The following is a 15,192-nucleotide window of genomic DNA, read 5'->3' on the forward strand; positions in this document are numbered from 1 at the left end:
AGGTTCATTGAGTCAATGAGACTAGAGGAAATGATGAGAGCCCTGGGTGATAACATATAGTCAACAGCTGCCATGCGAATATGGTCAATAACCATCATGCAGCTTGAGAGATCATACTTCAGTGACAGCTTCAGTATCACAATGCATTTGAAAGGATTAATTCCCCCTAAACCTTTTTTTTTCTGTTATTTACTCACGTCTCAACAGTAAATAAATATTCTTAGACTACGCTGTGAGCATTGTTTAGCGAGTTTATAAGCAGGTTTACAGCACCTGTTCCATTTCTTCCAGGTATTGCTTGCTCTCTTGTACAGGTAGCCCTCCATAGCTATTCCATTAGCTGCGTCAGCACTGAAATCCATCACGGAGCCGTCATAGCACATATCCTACCAGCAAGGCAAAATGCAGACATCACCGACAGGTCATGTCGCTCAGTGGAGACAGGACTGATCAGTCTTCAGTCGAATGTCTTGCAGTCCTACTGTATGTGAATGTCAATGTGCACAGCAAAATCTCCACCCTGGGTCAGTTTTTACGCTTTTCTACACACAGATTTCACTATGTTGTTATTGCAGATAAACGGAAGAGGTGTTCACCTTTTTCTTGATGGCAGAATGTCTTTGTTCCATGTCCCTCTTGTCCCTGGCAGAGTTTAGAACCAGCTGAGTGTGCTGTCACAGACAGACAGACAGACAGACAGACAGACAGACAGTGTGTATTACCATGTGTTTTGTTCTTGCTTACTGTAAATCGCTCTGGATTAAGAGCGTCTGCTAAATGCCTAAATTGTAAAATTGCAAATTGTAACTGTATTGACACACCGGATTTCCATAAAGAGAGATACACTGAGGAGGGTTGCAGGGGTGGGGCTGGGATGGGGGGCAGAGAGACAAAGACCAGCAGAGAGAGAGACCTAGTTTTGAGGTAGAGGTTATCATTACAGACGACGCTCTGCAGGAAACAGGAATCAGGAAGTGTCAAACCTCTCCCTGCTTCCTGTGCTGAATGGTGGAACGTCAGAGTCTGGTACACTTAACCTACATGTAGTGCCTTGCCTTTTCAAATGAATGATGATTTAGGCTGTTCCAGGGGCCCCCAGAAATTATTCAAAGATTTCCAAAAATGTTCGATATTTTCAAAAATCTAAAATGACACAGATGCTTTCCCAGTTTTAATAGGTTAAGGAATAATCACATTAATCACATACCGGTATATTTACATAACATTTTGAAACGAGCACTGGTCAAAAAGGCATTATGAAAATGTGTTGTCAGAGCAACTTCATAAAAGTAATACTAACAATGACAGAATGTCGTCAACATGTATTATTGTATTACTCAAGTAAAGGGCAGTTTATTTGTAAGTTAAACCCTTAGTTGACTAGCAAATTGTGCAATGTACAAGCTGACAATGCATCACATTGCGACACGTTGTGAGCTTGTAGATTTTTGTTGAATGTTTGCCCTCCGAATAGGGGCACTTGGGTAAGGTTCATGTGGAAAAAGCAAACAGACATGAAACAGTATAGCCACATCCATCTCTCTCACTTTCAGTCACTCTCTGTCTCTCTGCTTCGCTGTCTGTCCGTTTAACTTCTGCTTAAAGTAGGGATGTGGCTTGCTCTGGCCAGTGAAAGGTGATTTTCCTGTGAATTAAGCAATGGGCTGTAATACTGAATCAACGGCTATAATGCAATAGTAATATAGTGTGGTTCACACTAACCAGGTGGAGGTTCATGTTAAACTCTCTCCCTCACTCTCACGCACACAGTCATGCGCAGCCGCGCGCACACACACACACACACACACACACACACACACACACACACACACACACACACACACACACACACACATACACACAGCCATGTGAAATATTTCCTGTTGTTGCAACGACGCTCACTGTTTCCTGTCACAATGACTGTGTGTATGTATGTGTGTGTGTGTGTGTGTGTGTGTGTGTGTGTGTGTGTGTGTGTGCGTGCGTGCGTGCGTGCATGCGTGCGTGCGTGCGTGCGTGTGTGTGTGATGTCACCCAGCGACTCCCCAGTTAACTGCCTGTCTGGCCTCTGAACAGCTGACATGAGTTGATACAGTGGGTCAGGTAGTAGCAGGTTGAGGACCAACCAGGTTTTAGAGGGGCTTTTTGTGATTACTGTTACACACAATCAATCATTTAGCTGGGGAGTGGGGAACTCCTTAAAGGACCCCCAGGGGTCCCCGGACCCCACTTTGAGAACTGCTGACTTACTTCATTAGTGAGCATGTGGCGATAGTCCTCCAGCTCTGACAGAGACTGGTGTCCTTTCTGAAAGAACTGAGCCTGCGCCTCCATCAGTGACAGAATCTGGTGGGGGTGGGGGGGAGGGGGGTGAGGGTGTCAATTTCCAAAGATAGCAATATACTGTATACTTGTAATAGTTAAGTCTATATTCATCAGAAGATCTGAGCTCTCCAGTACTCTTCGTTGTGATACGATCGTCCTATTCTGAGAGTCATCACCAGTAATGCCTGATTCATGCTTGGTTGCGCGCCGTGTCGCACACTGAAAATAGACGATAAACAAGTAAATCTACTATTTACAATTAAGCACACAACTAAGTATAAATCACATTGACTCCCTGTCAGTTGCTGTTGTTTTCCAGTTAAGATGAGATGTACAGCCACTGGCTTGTCTCAAGTTATCGGCTTTTATTTATACTTGTTCGACAGGATGTCAGATATTGATATTCTGTTTAAATAAAACATGTTCCAGTAATACCCACAAGGTAAAATGACACATGAAATATCAGATTCAAAGGTTAGAGATGCACACCACAATTTTCCATTGTGTCCCAGAATTGCTCTGGGTCAAAGTGTTGTGTGGGCCTTTCAAGCCAATCTCCTAAATTTATAACAGATGGCCTGTTTGTGTCCTAATCTTCTCAAAACCTTGTGGTGACATACTTTCATTGTTCTGTCAATTCTGTGCAAATTTCAACTATTGCACAAACAAATACCACACAGGATTCGATTCACCCTCAAGCACCCATTGTCTCAACATAGACTCTATGGAGTTAACATTACAGACCCCCAGGTGTGGTTCGAATATTGAAATATGTCTTCCCTGTGTATTTTTGGTTTCTTCCTGAAAGCTGAAAGCCTTTGAGTCAAAAGACCCAATCGAAATTACATTATTATTATTATATGACATGATATTGTGACATCACAATATCATCCTCTCCCCTAACCCCTCCCCCTTTATCATACAACAACAGCTGTGGGTGCGGCTTCAGTTCAGGTGGATCACCACCCACCTGAAACCCAGGCATACTTAATTAACTGGTGGGTGTGGCCACGTAAAAACATATTTTTAACACTTTCTGTACACTTTTTTGAAAAGAACCTTTCTCCTTGTATAATCATAGTACCTGTTTGATGGTCGTGTTATAGGGGGGGGGGGAGATCACTGCATAACCTCTTATACGTGATGTCAGAACCAAATAGAGAGACTGGAGCAGAAGCAAGCTTTGTGATATTTCAACGTGAACTCACCGCAGACAAAATGTCTGTCTTCTTCTTGGCTTCAATGACATTGATCTGGTACAAAAGGAGAAAATGCCTTTGAAAAACACAGTGTACAATATTTCTATAACCAGAAACTAGCTAGCCAGTTTGACCCTTGTATTGGGTGTTCCTTCCTACAGCACTGAAATGACGCCCGCAGGATATATTATACCAAATTCAAACCACCACTAGAATTCTGCTTACATTTTGCGAAAGTGCCGTGGTTCCTTGCAGTCTATGGCAGTGGTTTTCAACCTTTTTCCATATCAAGTCCATTATTTATTCAGCATTTGAGCCACGGACCACCGTTTGTTGAGATTTAACCTCTCAGACCCCAAACTTAGATTATTAGGTTATCGTTGGATACGTTTTTTGTCCATGCTGTATTCATGTGGTACCATAGGAGAGATAACAGGCAAACGTTGATCAAAATAACAATTCTTCTACTGTATATTCTCTAATTGTGTAGACTTCTTGTAAATTAAGTAATGTAGATGTTTAACAATAATGTAACTCTTGAGAGTGTAATGTAACTCTTGTTAGTTAAAGATCTATAAGGGTATTGGTTACCAACTCCATCATTTAGCTGGGGGACCACTTGGAACCCCCTCAAGGACCCCTGGTGGTCCACGGACCACTGGTTGAAAACCACTGGTATATGGTGAGGGGTGATTCATTACGACAGAATGCCCAGCCAGCAAAAAAACCTTTTTGAGTGAAGTTTGCAGCGAGACAAAGCAGCAGCCAACCAGTCCAGATGCTCGCTGTGGTCTGACCTAGGGGTGAACTCACGCTGGGCTAGTTAGTGTCTATACAGAATTACTGGAATTTGTCAGAAGCACACAAAGGTGGTGTGGAAATGTGTAGGACATTTTTGGACACAGCCCTTTCGCTTAGCTTAAAACCACTATCGCTGTTGGTGTGAATTAGGCGTTACTCTGTTTAAACTCTTCACTGACATGTTTAGTTGGACATGTTTTAGTGGGCCTTGTGCGTTTGTATCCATCCATGTATCTCGTACATCAGTGGTTTTCAACCAGTGGTCCGGGGACAAACAGTGGTCCTTGAGGGGGCTTCAGGTGGTCCCCATGCTAAATTATGTAAAGTTGGTAACCAAATGGACCCATCTTTAACACTTGAGTGTGTAAAATGAAACCAAGTGGACCCGTAAGGTTACGCTCTCAAGAGCAACTTTCTGGCCTTGACAGCACCAAACAGAAAAGTCTAATCTAATTGCATTAAACGACATTAAACAATGTTAAACTCACTTTGCCTGTCACTTTGCCACTCGATTTGCATCATAACACTGCACATTCTCTAAGTCACTGACCTGCAGAACATAGTCCAGCGCCTCGGAGCGGAAGGCCTTGCGCGCGCTGAGCAGAGCGTTGGTGGCGTCCTCCACTTCGTGGGGTTTAGAGCGTAGCGCCTGGGCATTCCTCGTCAGACACCCCTCCAGGGTCTCGCTCCTCCTCTCAAACTCCTTACCCACCTCCTTGAAGCGACGGACATCTCTGTAGGTAGGGCAAGGAATGGTTCAGAGGTTGTTCAGGAAGAGAAAGAAAGCAAGAGGGAAAGACTGAGGCACAGCAAGGTGAACTTGATTTGGACATACCTTAGTATTCTACATTTAGACTAAGGACTTGACTCGGACTTGACTTGGTATTCTATATTTAGACTAAGGACCTGATTTGCTATTATACTTCTAGGCGCAGGACTTGACTTGGTATTCTTCTACATTTAGACTTGCAACTTGACACTTCTCTAATAATATATGAGAGAAAAGAGTGTATATATAGTGTATGTGAGACAGACTGTATTCAATCTTTCCTTTGTTTGATAGGTATATTCTCATAATCTCATGGCATGTCTCATCCCAAATTAACATTTGGCTTTCTTTCAACACAAAAGAGGGCATGGCAAACTAACAACGCTTAGTCACTGGTTTTGGAATCCATCGTAACTGTGAGTGACAGATGCTACTATTCAAGCACAACAACAAGCCACAGCCACAAATATATTTACTTTACTTCAACAGAAAGTGCTGGCTAAGACAATGAACAGATGTTAGGCTGAGGGCCGATAACTATCTGAGAGACAGATGGACAGAGAGTGGACAGTGGAAGAATTAATAATAATAGCCATTCATCAACAAAAGAACAGAATGTGTGTGGAAAAGACACATTCAAGGGATTTGAACGCAGATTAAGGTTTTAGTTTGCAGGTTTAGTTACCAAGATTTGCACTCAGACACACGAAGGATTACACTAATCAGACAAAGAAGACAGTTGATGCAATCCACTCACTCTTTCACAAAACTCTGCAGCTTCAACTTGACTGATTTCTGTGTGGTCTCAATCACTTCCTGTGAACGTGAGAGAGAGAGAGAGAGAGAGAGAGAGAGAGAGAGAGAGAGAGAGAGAGAGAGAGAGAGAGAGAGAGAGAGAGAGAGAGAGAGAGAGAGAGAGAGAATAAAGAAGGGAGGAAGACAGTCAACTGAAGCACCAGTGAGAACTAATGCTGACTATTAGGTGAGATGTCATATTTTCACCTGTGTGCTACTGAGAACAACTATTGCTCACTGTGCATCATTATAGCCACATTTCTAACTGTGCTGGATAGTGTAGTAAATCAAATGCACAGAGAGACTCACCCCCTGAGCTTCCAATATGATGGACATCTTTGTGGAGTATTTTTCTAAGCATTCCTGTAAGATAGAAATATTGATTTGACATCTTGTAGCATTCATCCATGCCCATAAAAGCCATCTGAACTATTTATAGTGTTTTTATAGTGAAAGCAAAGCCCCAACTGGGTTGATACCCAACTGGGTTGATGGTCCTGTTCTGAATCAATTTAAACTGTTTGGACTTTTTGGGGGGATGCTTAAAAGCAGACAGTGTATAGGCCCTGCACATACCGTTACAAACAACCATTTTAAATCTGTTCATGGAAACAGTCTAAAATGGGCTCCTTGCAAAGCGTAATATCATATGTGTTACGCTGGTTGGGAGAAACAAATGCAACTAAACAAGAATGGACCCAAGTAGTTGGCTGGGCTTTATGTGTTGAATTTGAGGCAATTTATTATAGAAGTGACTATGTGAATTCCAGGATATGAAATGTACATCTGAACGTTTCTATAGTGGTCCCAGAAATATTCTCGGTAGTGGTCCCAATAATATTTCTTGTTAAATGGGAATAAATACCACTCGTATACTACTTAATGGTGGTATATACACATATCTCCAATTGATATGTTGTTTCAGTTGGAGATGAAATTCCCCTCTAGACTGCAAGTCTGGCTAGAGGGCGGGTCAGAGAGTACGAGTGGCCATACGTCACTGATCACATGACCCCCACAACTCGATTCTCCGGTAGGCAACACAGAAGAGTGGGACCTTTTTCGTATTTACACACATCAGCTCTAAGTTGTTTCTCATCCATCTAGGTTTTTATGCTTATATTTTTTATGCTCTTTACTTTTACCGTTTTATCTGCTTGCCTGTGTTTTATTGCTATTTTTATGTTCTGCCCTGTGTATGAAAGGTGCTATATAAATAAAGTGTATTATTATTATTATTATTATTATTACTTATACTGTAATCGGGGTAAGTATGTCGGTACATTCCACCAGCCAATGAGAAACCACTGCTCTCGATGATGTAACTAAAGACTACGTTTCAAAATTGGTATAAGGTCAATAGTATGTATTGGCTGGGTATGTGTCACACACCCACATATCACATAATATTACACAAAACATAACATATCTTGGTAACATATCTTGGTCATTGTTTATTTTGAAAGAAACGTGATTAATTCATTGCAACTAACTATTGCAATTACTGTATGCTGACTCCCCTTTTGTTGGATACTGCAGAACATTATTTTTAGCGCTAGCTCAGTCACATATACGTATTTGTATAAACCAGATGCACATGGTGAACACAGGTGATTTGCAAGCTTTGCAAGAAGAGAGTTGTACTGGTGAAGGAATCTCAAACCACCATCTGACACAGACATTAAGTGCATGTCATGTTTCCTCTATTCCAGTAACTGTGTCTGTGCTGCTTGGTGCTACAATATCACAGCATCATGTTCAGTTTGACATAGCAATAGCCTGCACTGCCTGCAGGGAAACAGCTTGTTAATATATCGTCATTAATAGCTGAGTTGTGGTTCATTGTGAGTTCCAGGTGGCTCATGCCAGCAGCCGTGTCCGACTAGACAGCTCACTGGCGGGTATAAGTGTAGAGACCGTGTCCATCTCTGGTGGTTTAATACAGGACCACCACTCCACCAGTGGTCCTTGAGGGGGCTCCAGGTGGTCCCCAGCTAAATGATGGAAAGTTGGTAACCACATGGGCCCTTATTAAATCTTTAACTCTTGAGAGTGTTAAATGAAACCAAATGGACCCTTATCGGTCCATTTGGTTTCATTTTATGCTCTCAAGAGTTATATTATTGTTAAACATCTGCATTACTTGATTTACATGACGTCTACACAATTAGAAAATGTAGAATAATACATTAGAATAATATCTCTTCTAATGGTACGTGGTACTGTACATCAATACAACATGGAAATGTGGACATATTCTTTAGTTTTGGGTCTGAGATGCTAAATGTCATAATGGTGGTCTGTGGCTCAAATCCAGAATAAACTAGATAAAGTGCCCCTCGGGGCACAGGTCTCCACCAGGGCAGGTCAGGTTGTGGCCTCCTGGTGGCGCTATAATAGGCCAATGTGAAAAGGGTGCCATTTCTTCTTACGCCTTGGATGGCAATTGGATGATTTGAGGCATTTTGTTCCAAAAATGTGTTTGGCAAAAATCCACCTGTTGGTGGCGCTATAACAGGCCAATGTGAAAAGGTTGGGATATATTCCTCAGCCTAGTAGGAAAGTCTGTGAAAGATTTCACGAAAATTGCACGTTGCGTTCATGATTTGAGGCTTTTTGTTCAAAACGGCCAATCCTGCAAACTTTGAAAGTAGTAACAACGTAATTCAGTACCTCCTGTAGCTTGCACAGACCCAGCGTATCAATAGTTATCAGACCATTATCAGATGTTTGATTTCATTTGGATGTGTATTAATGCTGACCCTTGTGCATTTTGCTTAGTCTACATCAGCTAATTATTACTTTTCTTTTCACTCAGATTTTAAAATTGCCACAAATGCATAAATAGAACAGTCCTTAGTCCTTAGGACGTTTTTTAAAATAAATATATCGAAGTGAATCATGAAGCATCATTGTCTCCACCAGGCCGAAGGCATGGGGAGAGAGTATGTTTTGCACTCCGTCCGTGTGTGTGTGTGTGTGTGTCCGTCCTTCCTTCCTTCCTTCCTTCCGTCCTTCCGTCCGTCCGTTATCAGCTAATCTCCGGTACCGTTGGCCCGATCCATGCCAAACTGTGCACACACACTCCATGGATGCCAACGATGAACCTCTGCCCCAAATATTCCTCAACGGCCTGTTATAGCGCCACCATGAGGCCGATTTAGGCAAAACACATTTCTGTAGATTACCCGTACACATTTTATCCATACATCACACAATTCGGTATACACTATCTACATAGTCATGTGATCAACACGGATTTCCACCATTTCCCATCTTCCATCCTGATTGGCTAATATTGGCTTCCAAAGCTCACATGAATGGTTCGTTTCGAACAAAATGCCACAAATCACAAAAACAGTGTGCAATTTCCGTGAAATTATGCACGCACATTTCCACTAGGCCGAGGACGACATGCCACTCATTATTTTCCAAATCAGCCTCATGGTGGCGCTATAACAGGCCAATTCCTGTTTTTAGCTATAACTGCATCAATCTGTATACAACTTATGTATGCGCACTCCCTAGAGTGCGTCCTGCTCATCCAGAATTCTATCCTCAGAGATGCTATGAGTGATCTGGCTCTGCATTTCTCAACAAAATGAAGAAAATTGTTGCAAAAAACAAACAAACAAAAAAACATGTTTATATTACTCCTAAACATTTTGCCAAACATCACACACAGTCCTATCCTCCTGGTGGAGACCTGTGCCCAGAAGGGCACTTTTTCTAGTTAATCATTAAAGTCGTCTCAGTCATATTTCGATAGAGCTGAGTTGCGTTTGTGTCGGTGTCAACTTGGGTGTTTAAAGACACGTGGCCGCCCAGCTGCCGTACATTCCACTCACCCCCATTAAGACGTCCCTGGAGCAATGGTGGCCCAGCTCTCTCAGGCCGCTGACGAAACTCTTGCTGCTCTGGCAGTACGCCCTGCCAGCCTCCAGCATGGCGTGGCATTGTTTCACCAACTGCACAACACAGTTACACACACAGAGTCACAGCTGGAACAAACACCATTTAGTATGGATATTCTGGACAGCAGGAGAGTAGAAAAGTGGTCTCTTACCACTAGTCCATTTTTACACAGGGCCTTATTATTATTATTATTATTATTATTATTAAGGGCCTTATTTAGACTATCTATATTTTGCAAGTTAACTAGTGCATTATCTGGGCACAAAGTGAGGCGCACTGTGCAAAGGGGCTGTATTTCTTTAGACTAGTCTAGTATTTAGATTAGTCATAGCATGTGTGTGTTGAGTATAACATAAATTAGGCCAATCAGAGTGTAGTCTCCGATTCCCTTGAAGAGTTTGTTGCGCCTTCAGCATAGTGCATTATTTATAGTGAGGACAGATATAGCAAGTTAGAGGAGACACAAACAATATTCTGCTGCTGAGGAAAATTGCATTCAAGTATCTAAGGGAGCAGCATTAATAATGTTATATAATGATGTCAGGAGACAGAGGAAATAAAAGTCCTGCTCACTGGTCAGAATCAGTTGTGTAGCCTAATGTCTACATAACAGACATTTGTGATACCTTGATATCAACTTAAGAATTGCATGCTCCTTCTCATACGAGAGGTATGACCATATTTTATCTCCAATGAAGTGTAGTACTAGGCAGGCTACTCCCCCACCACACCAAAGTTGTTTTTGGCTGATATCAAGGGATATATGGCTAATATGGTCCAGATAATTTACATTTCTTTCAACCTCAATGCTGAGTCTCTCAGAAATGTCATCCAAATTGTTGAACATGAGAGTTGTATTGAAATCATATGGATTTTGATTGCAATCACTGTGCATGCTTGTGAACCCAAATACATCTTAATCCCAATAATGTCTAAATAAATAGTAAGGACCTATCTGTGCCGTCACGATAGTTAAAGCCCAGCCCACACCAATTATTCGCAATAGAAGGACTTGCAACTTGCAACTTGCAGATCTACAAGCTCATAGCGCGCCACCGAGTGGCGCGCTATGAACTTGTAGATCTGCTATTTTTGAAAAATCGTTAAAATGTGCCTCAAATCTTTCTGAAAATTGTCATGATTTAGAAAACTTTATTTTTAAAATTTCGACGTCAAATTTGGGTTAAGATAGCATAGCGCAAGACCAGTAGCAGAGCAGTAAAACAAAATTAACTGTTTTTAATTTAGTCTACAATGACATGACCAAAATACGGTTGAAACGGGTTAAATCTACAGCTGACCACATCATTTTCAAACTATGTTGGAATACATTTTTCCCTTCAGGTCTGTGGATAAATAGTTTTGGTTCATTAAACTAAGAAGTGGGGTAAACACATTGGGGGAATGAGTTGTCACTAACATTATACTGCTCAAACAATGTGGTATTTAGATTCATAATCTCTGCAGTAAACACTGCATGACTCGACATGACATTCAGGCTAACAGTCAAGGTGTTCACTTTCGAGAACAGAAATAATGTATTGAAAACTATGCTACTGTAGATCTGAAGCTACACACACGCGCACGCACGCACGCACGCACGCACACAGGTCACACACACACACACACACACACACACACACACACACACACACACACACACACACACACAATGGGGAATTATGCCTATACAGACAATGGCAGAACAATTTGTGGTCAGTGCACGGTTTGGTGTGTGTTGGGACAATATGATGGGGAAGCAGCTCTATGCGTTAGTTCCTGTTGGCTGTCAGGTAAAACACCCCATCTTCTCTCACTTCAGTGACGCTGAATTGTGTGTGTGCGTACGGTCCAAACATTGGTAACTCTCCAGCTTCCACTATTGTACGGTGAGCACACAGGCAAGCATGTACTGTCTGTAGTGTACTATGTCTATGTTTATGTGTGCAGAGTAAACGTCTTACCTTGTCTAATCGTGTCTCCAATTCACTCACATCTCCTTGGACCTCCTCTATTTCAGCTCTGGATGAATACACAGAAACAGAATATTAAAGGTCAGCACCTCACCAAGAGACAGGCCGGTTATTTGTCAAAATGAAATACCAGTTTCCATGGCTCAGGGGTAGAACAAGGTGGACCCTCTTGTAAACAAGTGTAATGCTTTATTGGGTTGTCCGCTCAGAGTTAACAGTCTTTGTATTGAGTTGTGCTTGGAATGTACTGTAATTCTGCAAACTGATTAATAAATATTTCAATCAATCAATCGATGGAAGATTCTCCTTTGACTGAGTGGGAGACCTGGGTTCAAATCCAGTTGGTTATGAAAGTATACTGTGTTGTTGCTTTATATTGATAATTATTAATTAATCCTAAACATTGTTAAGGCGGCACTCGGTGCCGTGCTATGAGCTTGTAGATCTGCTATTTTTCAATAGATAAAGTATAAAATAATGCTTAAAACACCAAAAGGGGTTCCCGTCCAGAATGGGTTAAACACACACACACACACACACACACACACACACACTGCAAGATGACCAGTGTGACTGGCTGCGTTCTCTCTTCTCTCCATGGCCTGTCATGCGGTTTCCGCTGCTTCACATGAGTGACGCAACGACACAGCAAGTGAGAGCCACCGAACATTAAACAATTAGGAATGAAGAGTTGAGCTGAAGTACTATTTCTGTCACCAGAAATGGTACAGAGGGAGAGCAAGGCCCACAAAGAGAGACCGAGAGAGAGAAAGAGAGAGAGAAAGAGAGCGAAAGAGGGGGGAGAGAGAGGGGAGAGAGAGAGACAGAAGGGGGAGAGGGCAGGGACAGGACAGGCAGTAACTGTTTGTCTGTGTTAGTTAGTGAAGGGACGGGTGAATCAAGGTCTGAGGTCCCATTCAGCTGAGCTAAAGAGCGCTGCATGATGGGACTGCAGAGGAACATCGTCCAACAGAATGAAAAGAAAGAATGGCAGAAAGAAAGGCAGTGAGAAGTGAAAGAAAGAGGGCCACAAGGGAGGATGTCACAAAGTATGTCAGGCGAAATACACATTCTATATTCATACCACCTCTCTAATCACATGGCATGCAAAGACCCTAAGTGTGTGTGTGTGTGTGTGTGTGTGTGTGTGTGTGTGTGTGTGTGTGTGTGTGTGTGTGTGTGTGTGTGTGTGTGTGTGTGTGTGTGTGTGTGTGTGTGTGTGCGCGTGCGTGCGTGCGTGCGTGCGTGTGAATACTAGATCAACACAAAGACAGATTCAGTTAAAGCTTGAGTTTCCGCCCTGGTTCTCGCCTGAACACACACACACACACACACACACACACACACACACACAGTATATCTCTCGTCGCACTTCCTGTTCTTCTCCACAGAACCTGCCTACCGCACGTCACCTAGCAACAGGAGGCAGCGGTTTGAGACAGTTTATTAAGTTACTGACCTCCCTGTCAGCACAGCGTTTCCTTTCTCTTTCCTGTCTGTCATCTCTGCCCTGTATTCCCTCTGTCCTTCTATATCTCCTTGTTTGACCCTTTTTTGCTCAATGGTTAATAACGTACTGCCGTTCTCAAAGTGGGGTCAGAAGACCCCCAGTGCATGGTCTTAAAGGGGGTTCCAGTGGGTTACCATGAATGATAATGTTACCATTAAATGATTGCTTAAAGTGTACAAAATGGTTTCATTTATTTTGTACACTCTCAGAGTTATGGGGGTCTGTCTGTGGCCTACTAAAGCATAGTAAACTGGGGGTCCTTGGCTTGAAATGGAAAAGTTTGAGAATCCCCCCCCCCCCCCCCCCAGGAACACAAACAAACACACACACACACACACACACACACACACACACACACACACACACACACACACACACACACACACACACACACACACACACACACACACACACACACACACACACACACACACCTCATTCAACACTATACAACATGTGCCATTGCCATAACTCACATTTTCCATGCACCTACAAGCAACAGAGAGCAAGCGGCTCGAGAGAGTGGGAGACCAGTGGAGGCGGTTGTAAAAGAGAGACAGAGAGAGTACTGACACACAGGAAAAACATCTAGGAGACAGTTTGACCATGGTTACTCATTTTCATAACCATGTTGGCACTATGCACTGCAGGCACACCCAACTCCGCTAAACCTCTTTCATTAACCAGTAAGCCAACTTAGAAACACCTCCCTTTGTTGTACCAGAATACCAGATGTATCTTTTAAAATTAATCAAATTGTCTACAATTACTTAACACAATAAACATACTGGTGCCCCTCTCTGGATCAAAAGCATGGTTACAACAGTACTTGAACAACTTTGCATTGTGGTGCCAGTAAGTATCTTTTTTGGCATGACTGGGACATTCAAATGAAGTGGCTTTTCTAATCCATGGACACAGCAAAAATCCTGACTCAGGAATGACACAACAGGTCATAAAACAGATGAGTTTGAGCCTAGGGGGTTTACATCTGACTTTCAGGTTTCAGGCTGACGCCGCTGACCCCAGAAATAGCTATGATGGGACATGACCTGAGGTCTGAAGGAGGGCTAACACTGGATTTTTGCAAGTTTTACCTTCTGACAGATAAGATAGCCTACTTATGACAGGCCTAACAAGCATTTCCACAACCAAGAAAACAAGTGTTTTCTTTAGTGTGAGAAAATAAAATATAGGCTATAATGGCACATCATTCAAAATACATTGGTGAAAGTGTTGAACATCTTACCTGAAGCGGGGGGAATCCTTCAGACACTCTTCAAAGTCCAGCTTGACTGTCATCCTTCAGTGTTCAATCAGAGTTGCTGATTACACAAAATGTTTCGGACACTGCCACTGTCAGCACATGGGGGAGAGACTATCTGATGTACTTAGGTACAGCTTCATAAACATCTATTTATTTCCTTTAGCAATCCCCAGAGCAGGTTTTGATTAGACCTAAATGCATTCTTATGCGGACGTTTCTTTCAGGAATATAGTCTATATAATTTGTATTCTTCTTCCCCACAACTCTCAGGCAGTATACAGGCTATCCTCCCGAAAGGACGTCGTGTGCCTAATTTCTCCTCCTCCCCTGGTGTACTTCGGCTTCACCCAAAAGGTAGTTGATTTATCTATCCTGCTAATTAACGGCTCGTTACGGATGCCATCAATGTTATAACCGTGCTGTACGCGCGTCACAAACCGACGCGCTGCCCGTGCATAGTTTCGCGCCCGCGCAAGCCAAGAAAACGTACTCGAAAACGTCCGAAAAGTTGTTTGTTTGCTGATATAAATATTCCACATATGAAAAGGACTCATATATCTCCTCCTGGACGTTTCAAACCAAACAGATCATTGTTTACGTCTCCCCTGGGATCCTCTCTCTCTCTCGCGCTCTCTCTC

At 42.5% G+C, this 15,192-nt stretch overlaps 1 protein-coding gene across 1 annotated transcript in view; it reads right to left on the bottom strand.

The window, feature by feature from the left end:
* The window catches only part of acap1 (ArfGAP with coiled-coil, ankyrin repeat and PH domains 1), a 28,795-nt gene extending 13,603 nt beyond the window's left edge, over positions 1-15,192 (bottom strand). Inside the window, exons 1-10 of the mRNA XM_079491715.1 lie at positions 14,537-15,192; positions 11,769-11,826; positions 9,738-9,857; positions 6,199-6,252; positions 5,852-5,910; positions 4,876-5,059; positions 3,534-3,578; positions 2,251-2,346; positions 597-671; positions 274-386 (exon numbers count right to left, since the gene is read on the bottom strand). Of these exons, the coding sequence (XP_079347841.1) occupies positions 274-386; positions 597-671; positions 2,251-2,346; positions 3,534-3,578; positions 4,876-5,059; positions 5,852-5,910; positions 6,199-6,252; positions 9,738-9,857; positions 11,769-11,826; positions 14,537-14,589 (857 nt within the window). The 5' untranslated portion in view covers positions 14,590-15,192. The remainder of the gene's footprint in view (positions 1-273; positions 387-596; positions 672-2,250; positions 2,347-3,533; positions 3,579-4,875; positions 5,060-5,851; positions 5,911-6,198; positions 6,253-9,737; positions 9,858-11,768; positions 11,827-14,536) is intronic.

This window comes from Electrona antarctica, assembly GCF_951216825.1.
Source record: "Electrona antarctica genome assembly, chromosome: 21".
NCBI classification, from domain to species: Eukaryota; Metazoa; Chordata; class Actinopteri; order Myctophiformes; family Myctophidae; genus Electrona; species Electrona antarctica.